Here is a 21,754-nt window from a genome sequence, read left to right on the forward strand (position 1 = left end):
TACGATCTTTCGTGCGAACGATGGTCGCACGAAAGATTGGAAATCGCCACGTGTGTGGCCACCTTTAAGGCTAGGAAATGCACGAGAAAGTGTGCTATAAAATAGGAACACATACAGTACTATGTACACTTTGTTTACAAGGATAAGTATTGTCTTTCTGTTGTAAACTATTTTTATCTGTTATATAACTGTTTGCCAGTTTACAAGCACTCATTTGGAATCTTCGAAGATTCCCTTATTCCTGCTTTTCTTTTTTTCTGCAAATGATTAGTACTGTGTCCTCAAAAAACCCAGCAAGCTGCAACATTGGCAAATGGCTCCAACTGATTTCAGTCACTGATAATTATGACTTTGCATCTGTCATGTAAACCTAATGCGTGGATGAGATCTGTCAGGCAAACCTTTAATTTAACTTTTATTATATTTATAGAATGGTGAAATCTAAGCAACTTTTCAATTGGTCTTCTTTATTTATTTGTTTTAGTTTTTTAATTATTTGCCTTTTTTCCCCAACTCTTTGCAGTTTTTAAATGGGGGTCACTGACACCAGCAGTGAAAAAACTATTGCTCTTTGAGGCTATTGGGATTGTTATGTTTTGTAGCTTTCTTTTCTATTCAGACTGTCTCTTATTCGTATACCAGTCTCTCATCCAAACCACTCCCTGGTTGCTAAGGTAACTTGGACCCTAGCAACCAAATAGCTGCTGAGAGCTCCTGAACTGAAAATGAAATCACAAAAAAACTACAAATAAAAAATGAAGACCAACTGCAAATTGTCTCAGAATATCACTCTGTAGATCATACTAAAAGTTTACTAAAAGGCAGTGATGAACTGGGGGGTGCAGGGCCCACCGGGGATGCCGCCCCAGGGGCCCTGCAGGTGCCCCTCCCCAACCGCGTCCACTGCACCCCCTAAACAACCCCAATCCCCCCCGCAGGGGCCCCCACCCTGCATCCTCCACTGAGCGTGCATAAGTTTTATGCATCAGGGAGGAACAGTTGGGCGGGTACCATGAGGCACTGGGATGCACCTGTTTGTCGTTTGGTATAGTATGTTTGCTTTTTTTGAATTGTTTGGTTTAATTTTGAGCCAATAAATGGTTGTTTATTGCACTGACTAAATTGTTTATTGATGATCCACCATACAAATAATGACTCTAGGCAGTGGTAAATATTTACAGAAGTAAGTAGGCAGCAGAAGCACATGCCTAGGGCGCACTTATTTTGAGAAAGTGAGGAAAGGGATGTAATACCATAAAAAATAGTTTATTGCAGGCTACTCTATGCTATCTTTGTCCCTAATCCTTACATGAGACACAAACTCAGTATGGCACAAAATTAGCCTTTTTTATGGATGGATGACCAATTTTCGGTACATAAAATATGAGTCTGTGTGTTTAAAGGGGTGATTCACATTCAGGTAAACATATAAGGGGCGATTCACTAAAGTGCGTTAAAACATGTGCTATTTATAGCATGTGGTAAAAATTTTAGCGCGTCTAATTTTTTGCGTCTTAACGCACGATTCACTAAAAGCATACTTGCGGTAATTTAGACGCGAAGACTATTTTCGCGTGGTATTTGACGGAACGCTCACTAATCAACGCATCGCGCACAAATATTCGTGTGAAAAAAATGCACGCCATATTAGGCATACACGGCATTACTTTCGTAAAACTACTTTTATGAAAATGACCATTTCCCTGCAAACTGGAGGCTGCATCACTCTAGGGCCAACACATACTTGAATAAATCCCACTGCAAAGTCCATATTTTATTGCCAAAGGCTCATTAACTGTACTTTTTGTACCTACTCAAGTAGGTGTTAATTTTTCGCAAAGACAAATGCGATATTTAGCGCGTCTAAGTGTTTGTGAATCATGCATTAGTATTATTTTGGCGCACAAATTAACGCATGTGGTAGCGCGCAATTTAACGCACGTTATATACGACTTAACGCATGCGATAACACTATAACGAATTGCATGTTTTTTTCACGTCTATTTTAACACAAAAAAACATGCGATGTGCGTTATCGCACTTTAGTGAATCAACCCTATAGTATGTTATAAAATGCACTATTCTAAGCAACTTTTCAATTGGTCTACATTTTTTATTTGCTGCAGTTTTTTAATTATTTGCTTTTCTTTTCTGACATTTTCCAGCTTCCAAATGGGGGTCACTGACCCCGCAGCCAAAAAACTATTGCTTTTTGACGTTATAATTTTATTGTTCCTTTTAATTCCTTATCTTTCTATTTAAGCCATCCTCTATTCATTTTTTATGTCTTTCAAACCACTGCCTGGTTGCTAGGTTAAATTGGACCCTAGCAACCAGATAGCAGCTAAAATTCCAAATTAGAGAGCTGATGAACAAAATGCTAAATAATTCAAACACTGCAAATAAAAAATAAAGACCAATTGCAAATTGTCTCAAAATAGCATTTGCTACATAATACGAATAGTTAATTTAAAGGTGAACGACCCCTTTAACAATCAGCTGATGACCACAAACATACTCCTGATCAGGTCAATGATCGCTCTGGTTTGTTTACTGAGCAATCAACTTCTTTGGCAGTCAAATAACTTAGCAGGGCCACACATTGGTGACAACACTATACTGCTGGATGTTTACTGAAATGTACAAAATATTGGCACGTGTTGCAATATTTTTAACCCTTTGATTACTGTGGTTGGCTCATTTGACCTATGTCCTGTAAAGAAATGTGTCCCATGAATAAAAGAGCCAACCACAAACATGGAACATGGTTTTTATGCTGGCACAATAGATTCTACATTTGGTAATACTTAAAATACATAAATGTAATAAAAGACAATCCCCATATGTAATACAAGGCACTAAGTTTACCCAGGAGCAGTAACCCATAGCGACCTCCTTCCTACTGTGTCTCATACCACATGGCACTTATATATATATATATATATATATACACATATATGTATTTATTGTATTTATTATATCACTTGTCCTCCCTGTGTGTAATTTTGTATTCTGTAAGACTGTACAGCGCTGCGTACCCTTGTGGCGCTTTATAAATAAAGTTATACATACATACAATAAGATGTTTGCTTTGTAACAGGCAACCAGTAAATGCTACCTGCTGATTGGTTGCTATGGGTTGGCAAACTTAGCGACTTATTACATAACCCCCAATAAGGTTGCCCAGGAGCAGTAACCCATAGCAACCAATAAGCAGGAAGCATTTAATCGTCACCTGTAAAAACGGGTGTCTTTTATTACATATGGGGGAAGGAGCTCTGTATATCGCCCTTCTAGTGGTATGCTGCCAGGCTCATCAATAATAAGTTGATTATACAATGGTACAAATGCTAGGGAGTATCTGACTGACCACTTCTCTTGTTCCCAGTTATGGTTTGAAAAATCAAAGGGCTAATATTTGGCAAAAGGGCAGAAAAAAAAATTAATTACATGCATACATACATGTGACATACAATCAGTTGACATATCCACCATTATGCACATGCTACCCACACCAGGAGCTCCCAACTGCTGCAAAAGTGGGGTCTTTTTTTTTGCAAAATACCCTGTATATTATCGCTTCCCCTATCCAGAGTGCAGGCTCTGCCACAAGTCCGACGGGGCAAACAATTTTTAGGTGATAGGCTCCCTTTAAAGTAAAATAGGTATACATTGTTTATTTATGAAACATGTTTAATCACTTGTTTTCTGCTTTAGGTTATATAAAAAAATAATAAAAATTCACATTTCAACAAAAAAAAAAAAGTTTATTTTAAGTTTAATCACAGCCAGACCACTGTCAGGTGGGTGTTGCCATGCAAAATGTACAAACTGTTGATATTTAGAGACCATATAATCAAACTATAAACAGCATAATTTAACTTTAAAGATGTTCGCTTTAATTGCAATTCTTGTTTCAAACTGTACAAAACAATTTCAAAACAAAAGTCATGTAAACATCCATTATTTTCTCTCCAGATGAACTAATTATACTACCCTGCACGGCTGTGCTTGGAAAGTTAGGGAAGGTTATGACATTGAGAACTGTTCAGTAGGTCACATTAAATGAGACTTAAGAATATATAAAGAAGGTGGAGCACTATCACACACCCTGTACTCTAATTAGCATAGGACTCAGGTTGATTCACCTTGAGACACCCTGTAACTAAGCAATACAGTAATTACACTGCCTATTCATACACATGCACTTGTGCAGCCTACTCTAGGCAACAACCTTCTTTTATATACACACCATGTAAAAAGTATTAGAATTCAGAGATCTTTCAACCTGAGCCCCATTCTAAAGCTACAACTCCCAGCACCCCCAACAGCAAAAGAACTTTACAGTCAATGGCAGTCCATCAGCAGCTCAAAAGTCATGGAAAATCACAGGGATATCCAAGCTGCCAAATTATCCAGATAGCTGCCTGCTGCCAGGGAGACTTTATTTAAGGCACCAGGGCTGATTTTATCAAGGAGGATGGGGGGGGCAGCATTTGCTCTGGGCTACCACTATCAAAGGGGGTGGGGGAATAAACTGCATCCCTCTAGCTGTTGATAAACTGCAACTCCCCACCATGTCAATCAGTTACCACAACAGGTGGATATACTGCAGGTTAAATATCCGATTTATGCAATTCCCACCCTCACCCAGATAGAACCCAGTCTTCCTGCACTAGCAGTTTTCTTCTCTAGTTGCAACCCAGCAATTTTCCTAAACATACAACCCTCTACCCCAATAAACATGTCTAGCTGTAACACAATTATTTTATCAATTGAGACACTGTGTAAAACAAGAATGTGCCAGTGCACTATACTCTTTTAAATAAAGGAATGTGCCTAAAAAGATGTGGATTTATTGAGAATTTTGCTCAAAACACTCAGCACACTGCATTGTAGGATAGGAACCAATCAGCAGCTAGGCTGACCTGATAGGGAACTGAAGCCTTTGCTTGTGTGATTGCAGGGGGGATACCCCCCTTCTACTGTGCTTCTGGCGGGGGCTGTTAGAACACACACACCCCTCATTTGGGGAGACCATTGCAGATTAATAGGAAGCTCCAATAAAGTGGTCATTTTAAAAGATAATGATCATTTACAGCCCAGAGTGAATCCAGCACCATAAATGATTCATTATTGCCAACAATATTAGGGCAGTTTTAACTTATGCTATATGTCTCCATTAAATAAATGTGCCCAGTAATTTCATGTCACACAAACACAGCTATGTATTGCCTTACCAAATATGCTAAAATGACCCCTGCAACAAAGTTCTATAAGGATAGCCAGCAGCATGTGTTATTAGACTAAGCAGCTCTCCCATTTGCAAACAAGCACTGCTGTGTGTAGCCCCATAGCAAACCCCATATACCCACACAGGAGACTCACTCCCCCACCAACCAAAAGCAAAATGGAAGCCTGCTCCAAACCAACCTCACAAGAAAAAACTGCTAAGTCTAAAAATAGCCTGTCTACCCCATATGTACGTGCCCTGCAGCCTCAATCACATACACTGATATTCTCACTATGAAATCCCATCCACAAATAGTACTTTGTTAAGTACTTGCATAAAGCCAGCCATTAAATGAGGAAGGAGAGAGATTCTCACTGCCTGTGTGGTTTAAACTGAGCTGCGTGTCTCACAAGTCGTTCCAAAGATCAGGTAGAGACCGCAGCCCGACCGCACAGACAGCTAAGCGAGCCCCTTGCTGATACAGGCCAAGGAGCGAGTGCCGCGGCTGCGCTGTAAAGCGCTAAGGGCTCACCTTCAACTGCGCACCGAAATGAATGAAGGAGAAAATAGGACAAGCGCGCCCTACTCTTACTATTCCCGCCCACGTTGCGCACTCTGCCCCGCCCACTGTGCCTGACGTCACTCGTCATATATAATTCGGCGCTGCTGACGTGTGCGCTCTTCAAGCCGGGCGGCACGGGGGTGAGAAAGAACCTTCCAAGCGAAGCTAAAGCGGAAATCTGACAAGCTTCCTTTCTCTCACCCACCGGGGTTCTGCTTTTGTCTTCCCGCCTCCTTCTGCCTTGTTATCTTTCACCAGAAGAGTTAAAAATGGCAGGCTACCTGCGAGCTGTTAGCACTATCTGCAGAGCATCCGCCGCCGCCTTGGGCAAGAACCCTGGCGTGCTCGCCCCGGCCCTCAGCCAGCAGCAACTGCAGCAGCAACGGAACTGTAAGTGACCTGAAGCCCAGTCCCTTCCCGCACTTGCACCCTCTGCTCTGCACCTGATAGCCCCCAGCTCCCTGACTTTGCGCCCCAGCGCCACTTGCTTGCGCCTCTTATACCCTCGTATGTGTCCCGTTACGTACTAGTGCGTCCAGCAGCAGGGGTCCTGGCCTTCATATAGTAGGAGAGATGCGCCCATGGGTGCAGTTATAACGGGATAGTTTGCACAGGGCAATGAGAGGATCGCTAAGATGTGGTGTGTGCGCTTTCCTGGGGTGCCTGGGATGTACTATAGTCCGGCTGGCCCGGTTGTTGCGCACAGCCCATTCATTCCCTCGGTGTGCGTGTAGGGCAGGCTTTGTCCTTGTGGCTACGGCCTCCTGGCTGTATTATGCCCTTCCTGGGGATGAGAGGATTTCTCTAGCACTCGGGAGGATTAGCTGGAACATTTCATCTGCCCCTGGCAAAGGTCACCCTGTAACGCTCTGACCCCCGTTAATCTCACGCTTACCGATATTTATTATTCCCAGAACAGTTACACGTTTGCCCTTACTCGTCCTATTGCCAATTTAGGAAGAGGGAAGGCCCCGCCCACAGGGCCGGGCTTGACTGGTCCATGCACAGATAGTGGAGGGTATAATGGGCACTGCAGATGGAGCCAGCCCACTATCACTTTACACTCATTCATTCCTAAGCTCTGACCAGTCACATGCATGTCACTGCTGTAGCCCTGTCTGCTAGAGCCTTAGCCCCATATGCTTTAGCCATCAGGGTGAATCCAGAGGATTACATTAAGACACATGGTTGGATAAAGCCAATATCCATGCCAACCAATTGATGTGATAATGGCTTAAACTGCCTTTCTAACCTTCTTGTAGTGTCTATATGTTAAATTAGGGCTATTTGACTTTCTCAGTTTAGTTCATGTTGATCATTAATACAAAAGTCTGTGGAGTCCTCGGGCTGGCCAGGGGCCATAATTCCTTTGGAATGCAGCACCTATTCGTGTGGTTTCCATTAAAGCCCTTGCCTGAGTGGTTTACATTAGCGTTGATGAACTTAGAAGATTGCAAACAATATTTTTATGGTTAAGCATCCATTATTCATGTATGATGTAGAACAGTGATCCCCAACCAGTGGCTCGGGAGCATCATTGCTAACTAATCCATTTGATGTTGCTTCCAGTGCCCTCAAAGTAGGTGGCCATCTTTACATTTCTGACTTAAAGACAAATTTTGGAAGCACAGACATTTATTCCAAGCAGCGCCTCCTGCAGTCCACATTGGGCTACCAAATAGCCAATCACAGATTTTATTTCAACACTTTTTACATCTGAGTGTGGCTCACAATTAATCCATTGAAACGGTTAGCTGTGACCTAAATAAAAATGCAAAGGACAGAGGAGATGTTCCTTTCTGTAAATGAGTTGCCGCTTTCAGTACCTCTTGGTTTTTTTCTCAGTAAATTATTGGTACTGTAAATATAGTATGTTGAATACAACAGTAAGGGTGGCAATACACACCAGTATTAACTGCCTTGTGGCAGACAATAAACTGCCAGATTACATGATGGTAAATTACAATAACCATTCCTACGTTTTCTTTGGTTCTAGAAAACTTTAAATTGTTAAATCAGGATTTCCTTTTTTAGTAGTGAGTAGCTGAGGAAAGATTTTATATTTACTTAGTTAAGGGAGTCAACTCCCTTTTTATACTGCAAGTGTTGTCACTGGTAGGGTGAAAAAAGCATACTACCAAACAGATACACCGTTTTAAAAGTTAAATTTAAAATAGGCCTAAAGAAGTGACTTGAGTTTGCATATTAAAGGCCACCAAGAGTAAAACTGAAAAGGCAGTTGCTGTCTGCATGTGATAGAACGTCAGATGGAAAGTATTTGAAGTTTAAATAGCACAGTCCAAGAAACCTGGTGACAAGACTAATATTTAATGAGTGTTTAGCCTCAACATTGTTAGGATAAGGAGAATGAGTTGCTTGGTTTTAGAATAAATGTTACTGCTTAAGGCTCTACAAAACCCACTTTGAGCCTATAGAGAGAGAACATTTGACTGGTGGAATTCCCATACCATATGTGTTGTAGAATGTAGATAAACCGAGTTAATGATTATCAACAGACTTGTTTCTATCTCTTCTCCAAACAGTGAGCAGTTGCATGTTCTCTAATCTCGTGAGCAGCTTGACACTGTATCTGTTTGACCTTCAGAGCTTTTTCAACAAAAAGCGAGGTTGCGGCCTAGTAGATAGTACTTGCATCCAGAGACCTTTTATCCCCGCATAAGTGAAGCTACCGTAAAGCTCCGTGGCCATTTACAACCCCCCCATGAAGTTTCTGTTTATGGAGGAAATGTGGGGCATTTGGCTAAAATGTTGAGTAAATTATTCTTTCAAGATCGTACAGAGCTACAGTCAGCTGTGCAAACATCATATTTCCAAAGTAGCAGGCAGCTCTGGAAAAATCATATGTTAACTGAACTTGGACAGACATAATGCCTGTCATGGTGGTTGTCTTGTTTTAATATAAACAGTGGCTTTTCTTTAACCAGCATTAACCACCGCATTTAAAATGCTCATTTATAAATAACTGTTTTAAATGTTTGTTTGGAAATCTTGCTTTATTTTAATGACTTGAGTATAATACAATCCCCTTGGTCTGTGCTTGTGTATGTATGTATGTTTTAAAGAGTAATGTTTTTTTGTGACTGCATACATACTGAATTCCATACCTGTAGCATAAAAAAATTAAGAATATCATGACCTTCAAAACTGTAGTTTCTAAATTTTATAATGGATATGATCAACATTGAAGCTGTTTAGTAGTTCTGTGTACACCATAAAAATCATGACCATATGCCTTTAAAGTGCTTGAGTTTCTGACTCAAACATGAATGATTTTAGCGAGGCTTTTTTCATTTAAATATTTACTGCTTGCCTACGAGTGCAGCTCAATCTGACTGAACAGTCCAAAGATGCAAATACAGTATATGGCCAGTATATCTGCCAAAAATGACATGTTCCTTCTCTTGAAGAATGATGAATGCGAGAACAACTGATCTGGAGCATGGGTATTTTATGGGTGTGCAACCACACAAGCCTAACGTCGCCATGTGCAATGCCAAACCCCTCACTGAGTTGTGTAAAGGTCACTGCCATTGAAATCTGGAACCCTGGGGAAATGTCCTCTGGAGTGATAAAATGCATTTCACCAACTGCCAGTCTGTCAGCAAAGGCCGGGCTTGGTAGATGCTGGGAACAAACTACCCACCCGATTGCATAATGCATATGGTAATGTTTGGTTGAAAATGAATAATGGTATGGGGCCGATCTCTGTGTGGTTTAGCTAGGGCACCTGGTTCTAGTGATGAGCAAAACCTTATGGTGGCCATACACGTTACAATTTTGATCTTCTGCGACCATTTTGCTTATTTTAAAAAATTATTATTTTTATTCTATGCATGGAACCGGGCAAAATCTGAAAAAGTAAATGTACATTTACTACTTGCTGGCCCTACACAACAAATCGGCAATCCCCCCAGAAGCCTGCAGCCTAAAGGCTACAGCCAGAAGAGAGGGGCATTGTGTTTCTCAGTGACCTACTGATTTGTATAGTTGTGCTCAAACAAACCAGAAAGTAGAATGTGGCTTGAAGTATGTGGCCGTATGAAATGTAGGCATTATCTAAAGTTGGTAGCTTTGTATTATCTAAGGAAAAATCTCTTTAAATCGGTGCTGAACGTTCTGCTTTAATCTAGTTAGTCCTGGACCGAACCTGTTGCAGAGGTGAACGTATAAACTGCATTGTGTTAAGCTTATCACAAAGTTTTGGAATGTAGTATAACTAGCTTTTGTTAGTGGACACTGGATGTCTCAGAAAAGTGCCTTTTGCATGCAGTTGTAGCACTTTTCTTGATCCCCCTAGAACCACTGTGCAAACCAGAATGCAGCTGCCCCTAAAATAAGCACCTTTTTACAACTTTGGATAAAATTGTAAGTGAAATTTATTTTCCACGCCTTTAGTGAACTGCAACTTAGTTTTTTCCATTGACTGGCAAGTAATAATGGAATGGACTGTGAAGCCTATTAACAATGCATACAAAATTATTTTATAAGGGGCAACAAGTGTCTGTCTACAGGACTCTGAGCATAGTTTTCTGTGTGCAGTAGAGCTATGTAAAAACTGAAAAATGTGGCCTCTTCATCCTTTAAAGGCCTTTCTAAAACATAGCAATTATTTGAAATTTAAGGTGAATTTAGGTCAATAATCACACAAGTTTGGCTGCCATGATTAGAAAGGAAACTGGTCAAACAGATAGCTAGAACCCAAAAACTACAGATGTTCAATTAACTAAACCATACTTTTCCTCTGTTCTGCTTATACAGATGCTGACAAGCGTATCAAGGTGGCCAATCCAGTTGTGGAGATGGACGGTGATGAGATGACCCGTATCATCTGGGAATTTATAAAAGAGAAGGTAGCATTTAATTTATGGATTTGTAGAATAACTTGTGTGAGCCAGAAAATGAATTCCCATACCCCAAGCATTAACAGTTGAGTCTGAGAGTTTAAATACACCTATGCTAAAGATGTTCAAACAACTCCTCCTTAGGAAAAATTTACTACAAGCTGAAGGTCTTACTAGCATCTGTACAATGAATTATGCACAAGTATAAAAATCAGTTTGTAGTGACCTGCTTGCAGACCATGTGGCTCAGTTGTTTGTCATCTCACACTTAATAAAATGACTTTGTAAATATGAATTATTATACACTCAGTACACGTTAGGTGTGAGATTATATCAGTGACTGATCCTTTAAGGGGCCTGCCACCCTAAGAAATCATTCAGAATTCTTTTTTACTGTTTGTCAAACAAACTGTATTTACACTACATTATTTAAATCCTATTTCCATAAGTCTTGGAAGTCACAATCACAGCAAGCAGGCAGGTGCTATTTTGTGGCTACAGTAATTGAGGCAAACTTTGCAGCATCCCAAAATCTTGTTTATCTGCCAGAATGGGCGACCTGATGCCCTTACCCGTGCACAGGCTACACCATTATAGAGCCTGGGGAGAAAGGATAAAATAGGAATGTGGAGTTCAGTGACGTCTAAATACAAATGCTAAATAGAAAGTGAATTGCCGGCTGCCTCTGCGCCTAAGGTGTAGAGATGAGGCAGGCAATGTATGATTGGAAAGTGAGATTTTTCAATTCCTTTACATGTTTGAATGTTCTAATAAGAATTTGAGTTAAGTTTAATTTTAAAATGACTTTTATAATACAGCTTATCGTCTGGGTGACAAGTCCCCTTATTTGTTTTATATATATATATATATATATTTTTTTTTTTTTTAGTTGATCCTGTCAAATGTAGATGTTGAGCTGAAATACTTTGATCTTGGGCTTCCGTATCGTGACCAAACAAATGACCAGGTCACCATAGACTCTGCACTGGCCACTCTGAAATACAATGTTGCTGTGAAATGTGCCACTATTACACCAGATGAGGCAAGAGTTGAAGGTAAATGACCTAACTAAAGTAGCCTTGTAACTATATGAATGATTCTGGAAAGTATTACAAATCAGAATTATGCTTTGATAGATTATATGTCAGAAAAAAAAAAAATCAAGATTGTTTTAATACTGTTACTGGTGTGTGTTAAATGTCAGTCATAGAATTGCGCAAAAATGTTTCATTGGTAAATTTCTTATATACACTGGTAAAATACAGCTTCTCCTTTTTCCTTATTAATGCTAGTTAATAACTTGATAATTATGGGTAAAGCCTGTGGAGAAGACCCCAAAACTACACCGTCCACCTTTTATTGAGTTCAGTGTAAACGGCCTGGCACTGTTTGTCGAGGCAATTTTCAGCCTACACATGAGCCACCTGTACAAAGTGTCAGCTGGTTCCCCTTGAAGTCAGTGGGAACCTGTAAAGAGGTCTGTTTCTTTGCCAGGGAAAATGCAGTGTAAAATCCTGTTATGATCTAAACCTTGAACTTTAGGTAGTATCTCAGGCTATGGTGGTCCAAAATGCTGTTTTGAATTGCAATTATCTATTATTATTATGAAATGATGCTTTGTGAGAATAGGAGGAATTGGTTACTCTCCTATGCAAACGCAATCTATTTTTTCCCACAAAGCTTTTCTTCTAAAAACTTAGTTTATGAGATAATCAAACCTTTAAATATGTTTCCCTTCTAGAATTTAAGCTGAAAAAGATGTGGAAGAGTCCCAATGGAACGATCAGGAACATTTTGGGTGGAACAGTGTTCCGTGATCCAATTATTTGCAAGAATATTCCTCGTTTGGTACCTGGATGGACGCAAGCTATTACTATTGGCAGACATGCCCACGGAGACCAGGTTAATTTAAGTTTTAAAAAGTTAAATGATTTAGTGCAAATGTGTTATTGTGGGCCTGTCTTATATTGCATATGTCTTGCAGTACAAAGCTACAGATTTTGTGGTCGATCAGGCTGGAACTTTCAAGTTAGTCTTTGCTCCGGCAAATGGAACTGCCACAAAGGAATGGGAAGTGTTCAACTTTCCTGCTGGAGGTGTCGGCATGGGCATGTACAACACAGATGAGGTATTTTACAATAAAACCTTTAATGCACCACTTTGTACAGATTGTATGCGCTATAGTATATCTGATTTAAGGGTTCTGACTGGTTTTCACCCAAAAATATTTTGATTCAGCAATGTTGATAGGAATTGTAGTAGGGGAGATATCAGCCCTTAGGATGTTGGAACTTGTTAACTAACATAAAATGTGAACCTGGTTTTCTTGAGGATTCAGTTATGTTGCTAAAATATTTCTGCTAAGTTTTCTTTAGAAATGATTTAATTTTGCCTGAACAAAGATTTAATGTAAATGTTTGTCCTTGCAGTCCATCTCTGGGTTTGCACACAGCTGCTTTCAGTATTCCATACAGAAAAAGTGGCCCTTGTATTTGAGCACAAAGAACACTATTTTGAAGGCTTATGATGGCAGGTTTAAGGACATCTTCCAGGACATCTTTGAGAAGTATGTTATCTTTTTGATTGTATTGATTTTCCTATTAGAATCAGGAGTGTTTGGTGTACAAAACCAATAATGAACTGTCCTCAAAAGATTTATTGTATGTAAAATAGAGACAATATATTTTTTTTTTTTTCTTTTTCATTGTAACATTTTTAAAACTTTATTTCTTTCCCATTAGGCATTACAAGCCAGAATTTGACAAACTGAAGATTTGGTATGAACACAGATTGATTGATGACATGGTTGCACAGGTTCTGAAATCTACCGGAGGCTTCGTTTGGGCTTGCAAGAACTATGATGGAGATGTTCAGTCAGATATTCTTGCTCAAGGTATGATTGTCTACACTATTAAGACCAAATGATGTGAATGTTGGCAGTCTTCATTTTGGGTCAGATTGTATAAACACTGCATCTGGCCACTGTGGGGCATACAGAATTTGTTTGTTTTTTTTTTTTACATTTACTTTGTTACTTGAATCAGCCCTCTACTCTGCATACACTGCAGTATAGACCCACTAAAGTCTAGCACACTGCAGCAGTGTATGTTAGTATTGATCCTAGACCTTTAGTACTATTTTAAGCACTATTGTGCAAGAATGTTTCTAAAGTGTCAACTCTCCCCCACCCCTTTTAAATATTGTTGCATATGAATAACTTTACCCTTCTTCTCTAGGCTTTGGTTCACTTGGTTTAATGACCTCGGTCCTGGTTTGCCCAGATGGAAAGACTATTGAAGCTGAAGCAGCTCATGGAACAGTCACTCGCCATTACAGGGAGCATCAAAAGGTCAGTCTGTGTATTGTTTCCCTTCTAGAAACCAGTTGTGACTACCCAGTAGAAAGGCAGTGATGGCCAACTCTACTTTTTTATTTGATTGGATTTCTTAAACAATGCTATATCAAGGGCAATTGTCATAATTCAGTAGAATCACACACTGTATAATGTCCTTTTTCAAACTGGCATTGGACTAGGTAAGCCAGCCTGTACCGTTGTGACTTGGGAATGTTTTAGTTTGCCTCTGCGTTTTTTTGGAAAACATTGGCCCTAAAGGGGTGGTATGTTATAGAATGGCCTCTCCAAGCAACTTTTCAATTTGTCTTTCTATTTATGCCCTCGTATATTCAGAAATCTGGTCTTTCAAACCACTTCCTGGTTGCTAGGTTAAATTGGACCCTAGCAGCTGAACTAGAGAGAGTAGATGAAGAAAAAGCTAAAAAAAAAAAAGACCAATTGCAAATTGTCAGAATAGCATTCTCAACATACTACTAAAAGTATCTTTAGCTGGCTATCGTGTGAAACACTAGTACTGTTTTTGTAACTTTTTATTTGGTAGTATTAAAGCCTACATTCTTTCCTGTTTTTGAGTAACAAAATGCAGTGGGCAAATGCCTGAAACATTTCCCTATAGATACAAAAAGCAGTAAAACACTTAACTTGGCTCTAGTTTCCTATAGCAACATTAATGTGTTTTTTTTTTTCCTACCTTGCATTTTAGGGAAGGCCAACAAGCACTAACCCTATTGCCAGTATTTTTGCATGGACAAGAGGCTTGGAACACAGAGGCAAGCTAGATGGAAACCAGGACCTAATTAAGTAAGCACTGGTTAAGGCATTCTCTTTACCATAGTTGCCATCATAGGTTTCAAAGTTTCCCCATTCAACACATAATGACAACAGATACCATCGGGTTTGCGCTTTTAGCTTTTAAAGTTTTTTTTTAAGAAGGAAAGCCATTTTGGCATTTTACTGCCAATAGATTAGCCACATTAGTGCAAGCTAGAACGCTATTTATTCAGCAGAAAGCTTTACCATACCCAAGTAAACTGGTAGCATAGATCACACATTCTGATGGGTGAGGGAGTGAATTCTTATCGGAGGGGGGGGGGAGCAGGGGAAGGGAGAGGAGCGCTGTGCAGACTCCGCCCCTGGGAGTGAATGATTTTTCTGAGGAAGTCTGATACCAAAGTACATGTCTACACAAGACTACAAAAATCCTGTTTCTTTTGATAGAGGACTCGGTGTAGCTTTTCTGTGAATGCTTATGGCTGTATTGACATAGACCTTTCTAATAACGCTTACTTAGTTTTTAACTTTTCCATCTCATTTAAGAACATTTTTCGCTCCGTAGGGACTTGGCAATTTATCCACAATTTACATAACTTGTACATTGGGGCAGTGATGGGTAAGAAATTCTGTTGGAAGGCCCTGTAGTGTTTCTAGACAATGTGGGGTTTGTTTAGCTCCTAAAAAAACACCCACTTCATAAGACACACATTAATATACCAAACCAGGTCTTGGGTTTTATTCGGTTGTGTATACACTTACAGTTGCTTTAAATAGAAACTGCTGTGTTGGCTGCTAAATTTTAATTAAGGTTATGCATATAGGTAACCTCTGGCACCAGGCTTTGTAGCTGTTTGACAGACCTATGTCTGTGCCCGTGGGGTCTGGATGTGGTCAGATTTGCTGAGTTTGGCTCAAGTTGATTTAATCTCTAATTGGATTCTGTTTCCTTCCCAGCTTCTCTTTAACACTTGAAAAGGTCTGTGTGGAGACTGTAGAAAGTGGCATCATGACAAAAGACTTGGCTGGCTGTATTCATGGAGGCATGAGCAAGTAAGTGCTAGCTTCTTTGGTTTAAAATCCCAAGTTTGTTTTCTTACTGCTGGTCACAGGAGGAAACTGAACTGCATAGTGCAACAAAACAGGGCCCTGTTTGCTAGAGCTATACTGTAATTGCAACCATATTTGGCTTTCAATGGTTAACTGCATAGTGTTACAATATAAACCAAATTAGTCGGTAGACTGGTTAATCTTGCTACATGTCCACCTTACTAAAGCTTCTATTTTTTTTTCCCAGCGTTCGTCTTAATGAACATTATGTGAACACGACAGACTTTTTGGATGCAATTAAGAACAACCTCGACAAAGCTCTTGGGAAGAATTAACATACTGTAGCTTAACAGCCTGTTAACTTTTTTACCTCATTTTTAACCATTCAAAATAGGAATTGCCAAAATAGCTTGGCTCTGGAACAAATTTTTTAACCCATTAAATGCTGGTCGAATTTTTAAACACCCTAAAGTACCGCAACTGAATGGGACTGGTCCTTAGAGTTGCCTGTGTTTAGTGCTGGACCTAAATTTTTAATACACCTTTATTTTGTCAGCAACCTCTTACCTGGTGCCGTGTACAGAAAATAAATATTGGAAGATCTTGTATTGTGGCCCCTACCTTTTGTTATGGGTAAATATTTCTGTAAAATGGTTTTTGTAGTTTTTCAGGTTTGCCTGCACAAACTGTTACAGCCTAACACAATCACATGTATGGGGTAATGTTACTGCAAACTTTGTCCCGGCAATAGCAAAACATAGCAACCATCTAATGTTTGCTCTCAAACCAGTGACCAGCAGTAAATGCTTAATGCTGACTTGTTGCTATGGGATGCTGAACCTGATGAAATGCTACAAGGTTTATTACATTTTTTTTTTTTTTTTTTTTTTTTTTGAGGCCTTACAAATTGGTGGGACCACTGGCTGACTTTTAGGTGGCATACATGGGTCAATAAAAGATGCTGACTTGGCTCCTCCAGAACAAACTGGCACCTTATTTGCCTTTGTATGGAGCCTTCTTACCCTATGCCTGATAGGTATCTGCCTAATTATTAGCAAGATATCCATCAGGCTTGTAGTTGGGTGAAAACTGCATTGAATCTGTCCTTTCCTGACAGGCCTAGTTTCTCTGATGGTTACAAAATAAGTGGATATAATGGTGTGCCCAGCTTTACACTATTGTTAAACTGACAGTTCAATGGAAGATTTACTTGGTCAGATTGCCAGATAAGGGGATCCTTAAGGTCCCCATACATGGGCCAATTCTAGCTGCTGATAACGGTCCCTTAGGGCTCTGGCACACGGGGGAGATTAGTCGCCCGTGATTAACTTCCTGTTCGCGGGCGACTAATCTCCCCGAGTTGCCTACCCCTGCCATCCCACCGGCGAACACGTAAGTCGCCGGTGGGATGGCAGACGCGGCGGGGCGATTTGCGCGAAATCGCGCCGCCGCATGTGCCATCCCGCCGGCGACTTACATGTTCGCCGGTGGGATGGCAGGGGTAGGCAACTCGGGGAGATTAGTCGCCCGCGAACAGGGAGTTAATCGCGGGCGACTAATCTCCCCCGTGTGCCAGAGCCCTTAGACAGATTCGGCAGCTATGTATGGGCACTACCAACAGGCCTGCCTGACTGATATCTGGCCTGAAATTCTCGATCGGGCAGGTTTAAAAATCTAGTTGAATCGGGGACTGCATCGGCTCATTGATGCGGTCCCTGGACAGACTTTGCCTAGACCCACCATAATTTGATCGTTTGGCCCCAGGGCCAAACAATCGAAGTACCCTGGATTCTCCCGATATCGCCCACCTGTAGGTGGGGGATATCAGGAGAAGATCCGCTCACTTGGCGACATCGCCAAGCGAGCGGATCTTAAGGTGCATGGGCACCTTTATCCTTACAGAACCATGGGCTGTTCTAGGCTGGCCTGAATGATTAAACAGTCTAAAATGTGTACAGCGGCTGACTATGTATGTAGATCTCTAGGTGGCCTGTATTATACTATAAGTTATAAAATGACTTTGTAAAAATATTATTGTGTTAAAGATGTTATACTGTATAAAGGGTAAACTATATGCACAAAACATTGTATGGTCCTAACTGCAAGGTGACCGCTTAGGCATGGTGTTGCCACAAAAGTGAAAGTCCTAATAAGAAAATCTCAGGTCCCAAGCAACTCCAGTTAATGAATCCATATCTGTACTTGAATAAAATCAAGGGTCACTTGGCAGCCATGGCTACACCATAAGAACATGCTAAAATTATTTTATGGCAGAGAATTTTCTATCTTTAGAGATTGCTGAAGTTCAGTTTATATCGGTCTCTGGTTGATTCCTTGCTTTGACTACACCCACTTTTATGAAACACAAATATGAAGATAAATATTCTGCTATGGGTTTATACAACATGCGTGTAAAGTGCATAGGTGTATTAAAGTTGTGTTTGTGGTCTTTCCTACATAATTGCACTAATCTGGCTCACAAGATTAGGTAACCTGCACTTGCCAGCCTTAGACTCACACTGGCACTATAAAGGTGAATTTGCTCCCAATATGTGCTGCACCAGGAATGAATATAGCAGTGCCTGGTAGCTGTGTCCTGAGGATGCTGTCAGTTTGTAACTGAACAGCTGGAATACTGGAAATTCTGTAAAACTTCCAGTATTTAGGATATTATTTAAACTTTACTAATCTACCTGAGCCATTGTAATATTATCCTCCAGCTAGCAGAAGCAGGTTAAACTGGCACTATATTCATATTTCTGAATGTTCATTTTAATATCCCTCAACTGGCAGACTTTAGTTACATAGCTTATTTACTTATTGGTGCCATATCTTCTGTAGTCTTGTGGCACAAAAACAGACATTTTTTCCCCCCCTCTCTAACCCAATCCTGCAGATGGCCCTGGGTGCCAAGTGAGCAACACATTGGTAGGCTTGCTGCATTGCAGTGCCTGTGTTTCCTCTGGGTACTTCACTTTCTTCCCACACTCCAAAAACATATATAGGAGAGTGAATTGGCTTCTGATAATATTGGCCGTAGCACGTTAACTTCATAGCTTCACTGGGCCAGGGACTGAAGTAAATGGTGTATCCTATTGAAAGCACTGTGGAATGGTAGAGCTATATTATAGCATTTACAAAATTACTAACTCTACTACAGGTAAGTTACATTTCTACTGTCATTAGTAGATGAGTGGTGTCCCTCCCCCCCATTGGCATAAAGAGCATCCTGACATTGGGGGCTTGACCTAAAGGGGTGGTTCACCTTTAAGTCAAGATTTAGTATGTTATAATCTAGAACTTCCTACATACTAAAAGTTAACCCCAAAGGTGAACAACCCCTTTAAAGATTGTTTTCCTGGGCCCCCTCGCAGGTGGGAGATTCAAATGGCTGTCAATCTCCTACCCAGTCCCCAGGGGACATGTGGGCAGCCCTCCCTCCCCCACTAGTTTTGCTAGGTCAGGCCTTTGTGGCCTGGTCACAAATCTGGGCATGATGATACATGGTGGATATTGTAATGCCATTTTATTTTATTACCAGTCTGAGTGAAGTTAGCTATTTGTGTCTACCATGGTAATGGTAATGGTGGGGGTGGTCCTGTTGGTGTATTATGCCGCACTATGATAGCAGATGGAGGGCAAATGAAGGTGACACTTTTGTGGCCTATGACTGCAAAACTGCTATAGAGGAGCTAAAACAGAAAAAACGGTCTGATTATGCTTTCAACCTTTACTATTTTCATTACCCTTAAAAAGTTACTTTCTTAGCCCTTTTCTCTTGACTTTCAACTGCTGTTAGTGGACCTTCAGTTCTTAGCTTGATGTAGACTCAATTTTTAGTTCAATTTTTTTTTTGTGGCTTCTGAAATGCTTGGTGTGTTGTAGGTTACTGAGCTCTGACCAACTGATGGTGTTGTATCTGTAATGTTTTTATTATATGTTCAGCCTGACCAGTACCATAGAACAAAGTCAGCACAGGTAGTATTCTCCTTGTAGATTTCATATCCCACAGCAAATAATCAATATATAATGCTTGTGTTGGGTCTTGTAACCAATCTTGTATTAATGGACTATACAGTTACAAAGATAAAGAACCTGCAACTTATCCCTGTGGTTAGTTTTGCTCTGTATATTACTTTGTCAAGGAGTAGGCCCTCCCTCTGGCTACTCCTATTGCTGAAACAACATAAAGTAGATCCTTTTAGGGTACTGCCTGCTCAAGTCAGGTGTAAAGTACTCCCTTCTGTAAACTAGCAAATGTAGTACATGGTGCAAGTCTAGATGGGCCCCAGTAGTGTGCTCCTTGCCATCATGTAGTGTGTGCCTTTACCATATTCTAACCAGAAGATGGCAGCATCTCCTCTGCTTGGAGCACTGCTCCTATTTCTTTCTGTAGATGGTTGTGAATTGAATGAAAAAGGGAGTCTACCAATTGTTTTATATTCCAGGGGATGCTGGGTAGTCATCACTGTTATAGACATAGGCTTGCTATCCCTAAACAAGAGAGATTCCACTATTAGCATGCCTGTCTCTGTCGAAGCAATCAAGAGAATGTGAGTTTAAAGGAGAAGTCAACCCAAAATATAATTTTTTGCCTAGTAAAAGAAAACAAAAATATAACTTTGCAATATACATTCATTACAAATTTGCAATGGTTTTTGAGTTATTTGTGAATATATAATTGCTATTAAAAGCAGTGTTTGTCCTTTTCTATTCTCTACCATGGTGGCTCAGACACAAGGCGGCAGACTGACAGACCTGACTTGTTGGAGGAGCCTGGCACTTGCAACATTATTTAAAAAGTAACAACCAGGAGTTCAGCAAATTATATTTACACACAACTTTTAAAGCACTAACATTTTTAAATTAACTGATATTGGAGAGTTGTTTAGAATTATGTTTTCTTTTATAAGGCAAAAACTTATTTTTGGGGTTGACATGTCCTTAAAGAATCAGATTTGAATGAATCACTTTAGCTAGCCTTGGCTACAGAGGCATATGTTATTAATGTACTTCAATAAGTTTCTCCTACTCCCATGTAACTGGAGGAGTCCCAAGCCAGACTTGTTCTGCTGATTGGCTGCTGGAAGGGGGTGATAACTTTCATATTTATCTATAAAAACCCAACTACCACCTGCCTATTGAAACTCTTGTGTAAACCTGAGATTTAAATATTCATGTGATAATCATAGTTACATAGGGTTGAAAAAAGACCAGTGTCCATCAAGTTCAACCCATCCAAGTAAACCCAGCACACCTAACCCACACCTACCAATCTATACACTCACATACATAAACTATAAATACAACCACTAGTACTAACTGTAGATATTAGTATCACAATAGCCTTGGATATTCTGATTGATCAAGAACTCATCCAGGCCCCTCTTAAAGGCATTAACAGAATCTGCCATTACCACATCACTAGGAAGGGCATTCCATAACCTCACTGCCCTCACCGTGAAAAACCACCTACGCTGCTTCAAATGGAAGCTCCTTTCCTCTAATCTAAAGGGGTGACCTCTGGTGCGTTGATTGTTTTTATGGGAAAAAAGAACATCCCCCAACTGCCTATAATCCCCTCTAATGTACTTGTACAGAGTAATCATGTCCCCTCTCAAGCGCCTCTTTTCCAGAGAAAACAACCCCAACCTCGACAGTCTCACCTCATAGTTTAAATCTTCCATCCCCTTTACCAGTTTAGTTGCACGTCTCTGCACTTTCTCCAGCTCATTAATATCCTTCTTAAGGACTGGAGCCCAAAACTGCACTGCATACTCAAGGTGAGGCCTTACCAGGGACCTATAAAGGGGCAAAATTATGTTCTCATCCCTTGAGTCAATGCCCTTTTTTATACAAGACAGCACTTTATTTGCTTTAGTAGCCACAGAATGGCACTGCCTGGAATTAGACAACTTGTG

General features: G+C 40.3%; 1 protein-coding gene across 1 annotated transcript; it reads left to right on the forward strand.

The window, feature by feature from the left end:
- The first annotated feature begins 5,926 nt into the window (after positions 1-5,926).
- On the forward strand, positions 5,927-16,436 carry idh2 (isocitrate dehydrogenase 2 (NADP+), mitochondrial). Its single transcript, NM_001004799.1, is given in 11 exon segments — positions 5,927-6,185; positions 10,575-10,666; positions 11,547-11,712; positions 12,399-12,559; positions 12,642-12,785; positions 13,087-13,223; positions 13,399-13,550; positions 13,894-14,006; positions 14,716-14,813; positions 15,741-15,836; positions 16,081-16,436. Coding segments are annotated over 11 exon segments (1,368 nt in total). The 5' UTR covers positions 5,927-6,064; the 3' UTR covers positions 16,169-16,436.
- Positions 16,437-21,754: the final 5,318 nt, after the last annotated feature.

The sequence above is a fragment of the Xenopus tropicalis genome, chromosome 3 (genome assembly GCF_000004195.4).
Source record: "Xenopus tropicalis strain Nigerian chromosome 3, UCB_Xtro_10.0, whole genome shotgun sequence".
In the NCBI taxonomy this organism is placed as follows: Eukaryota; Metazoa; Chordata; class Amphibia; order Anura; family Pipidae; genus Xenopus; species Xenopus tropicalis.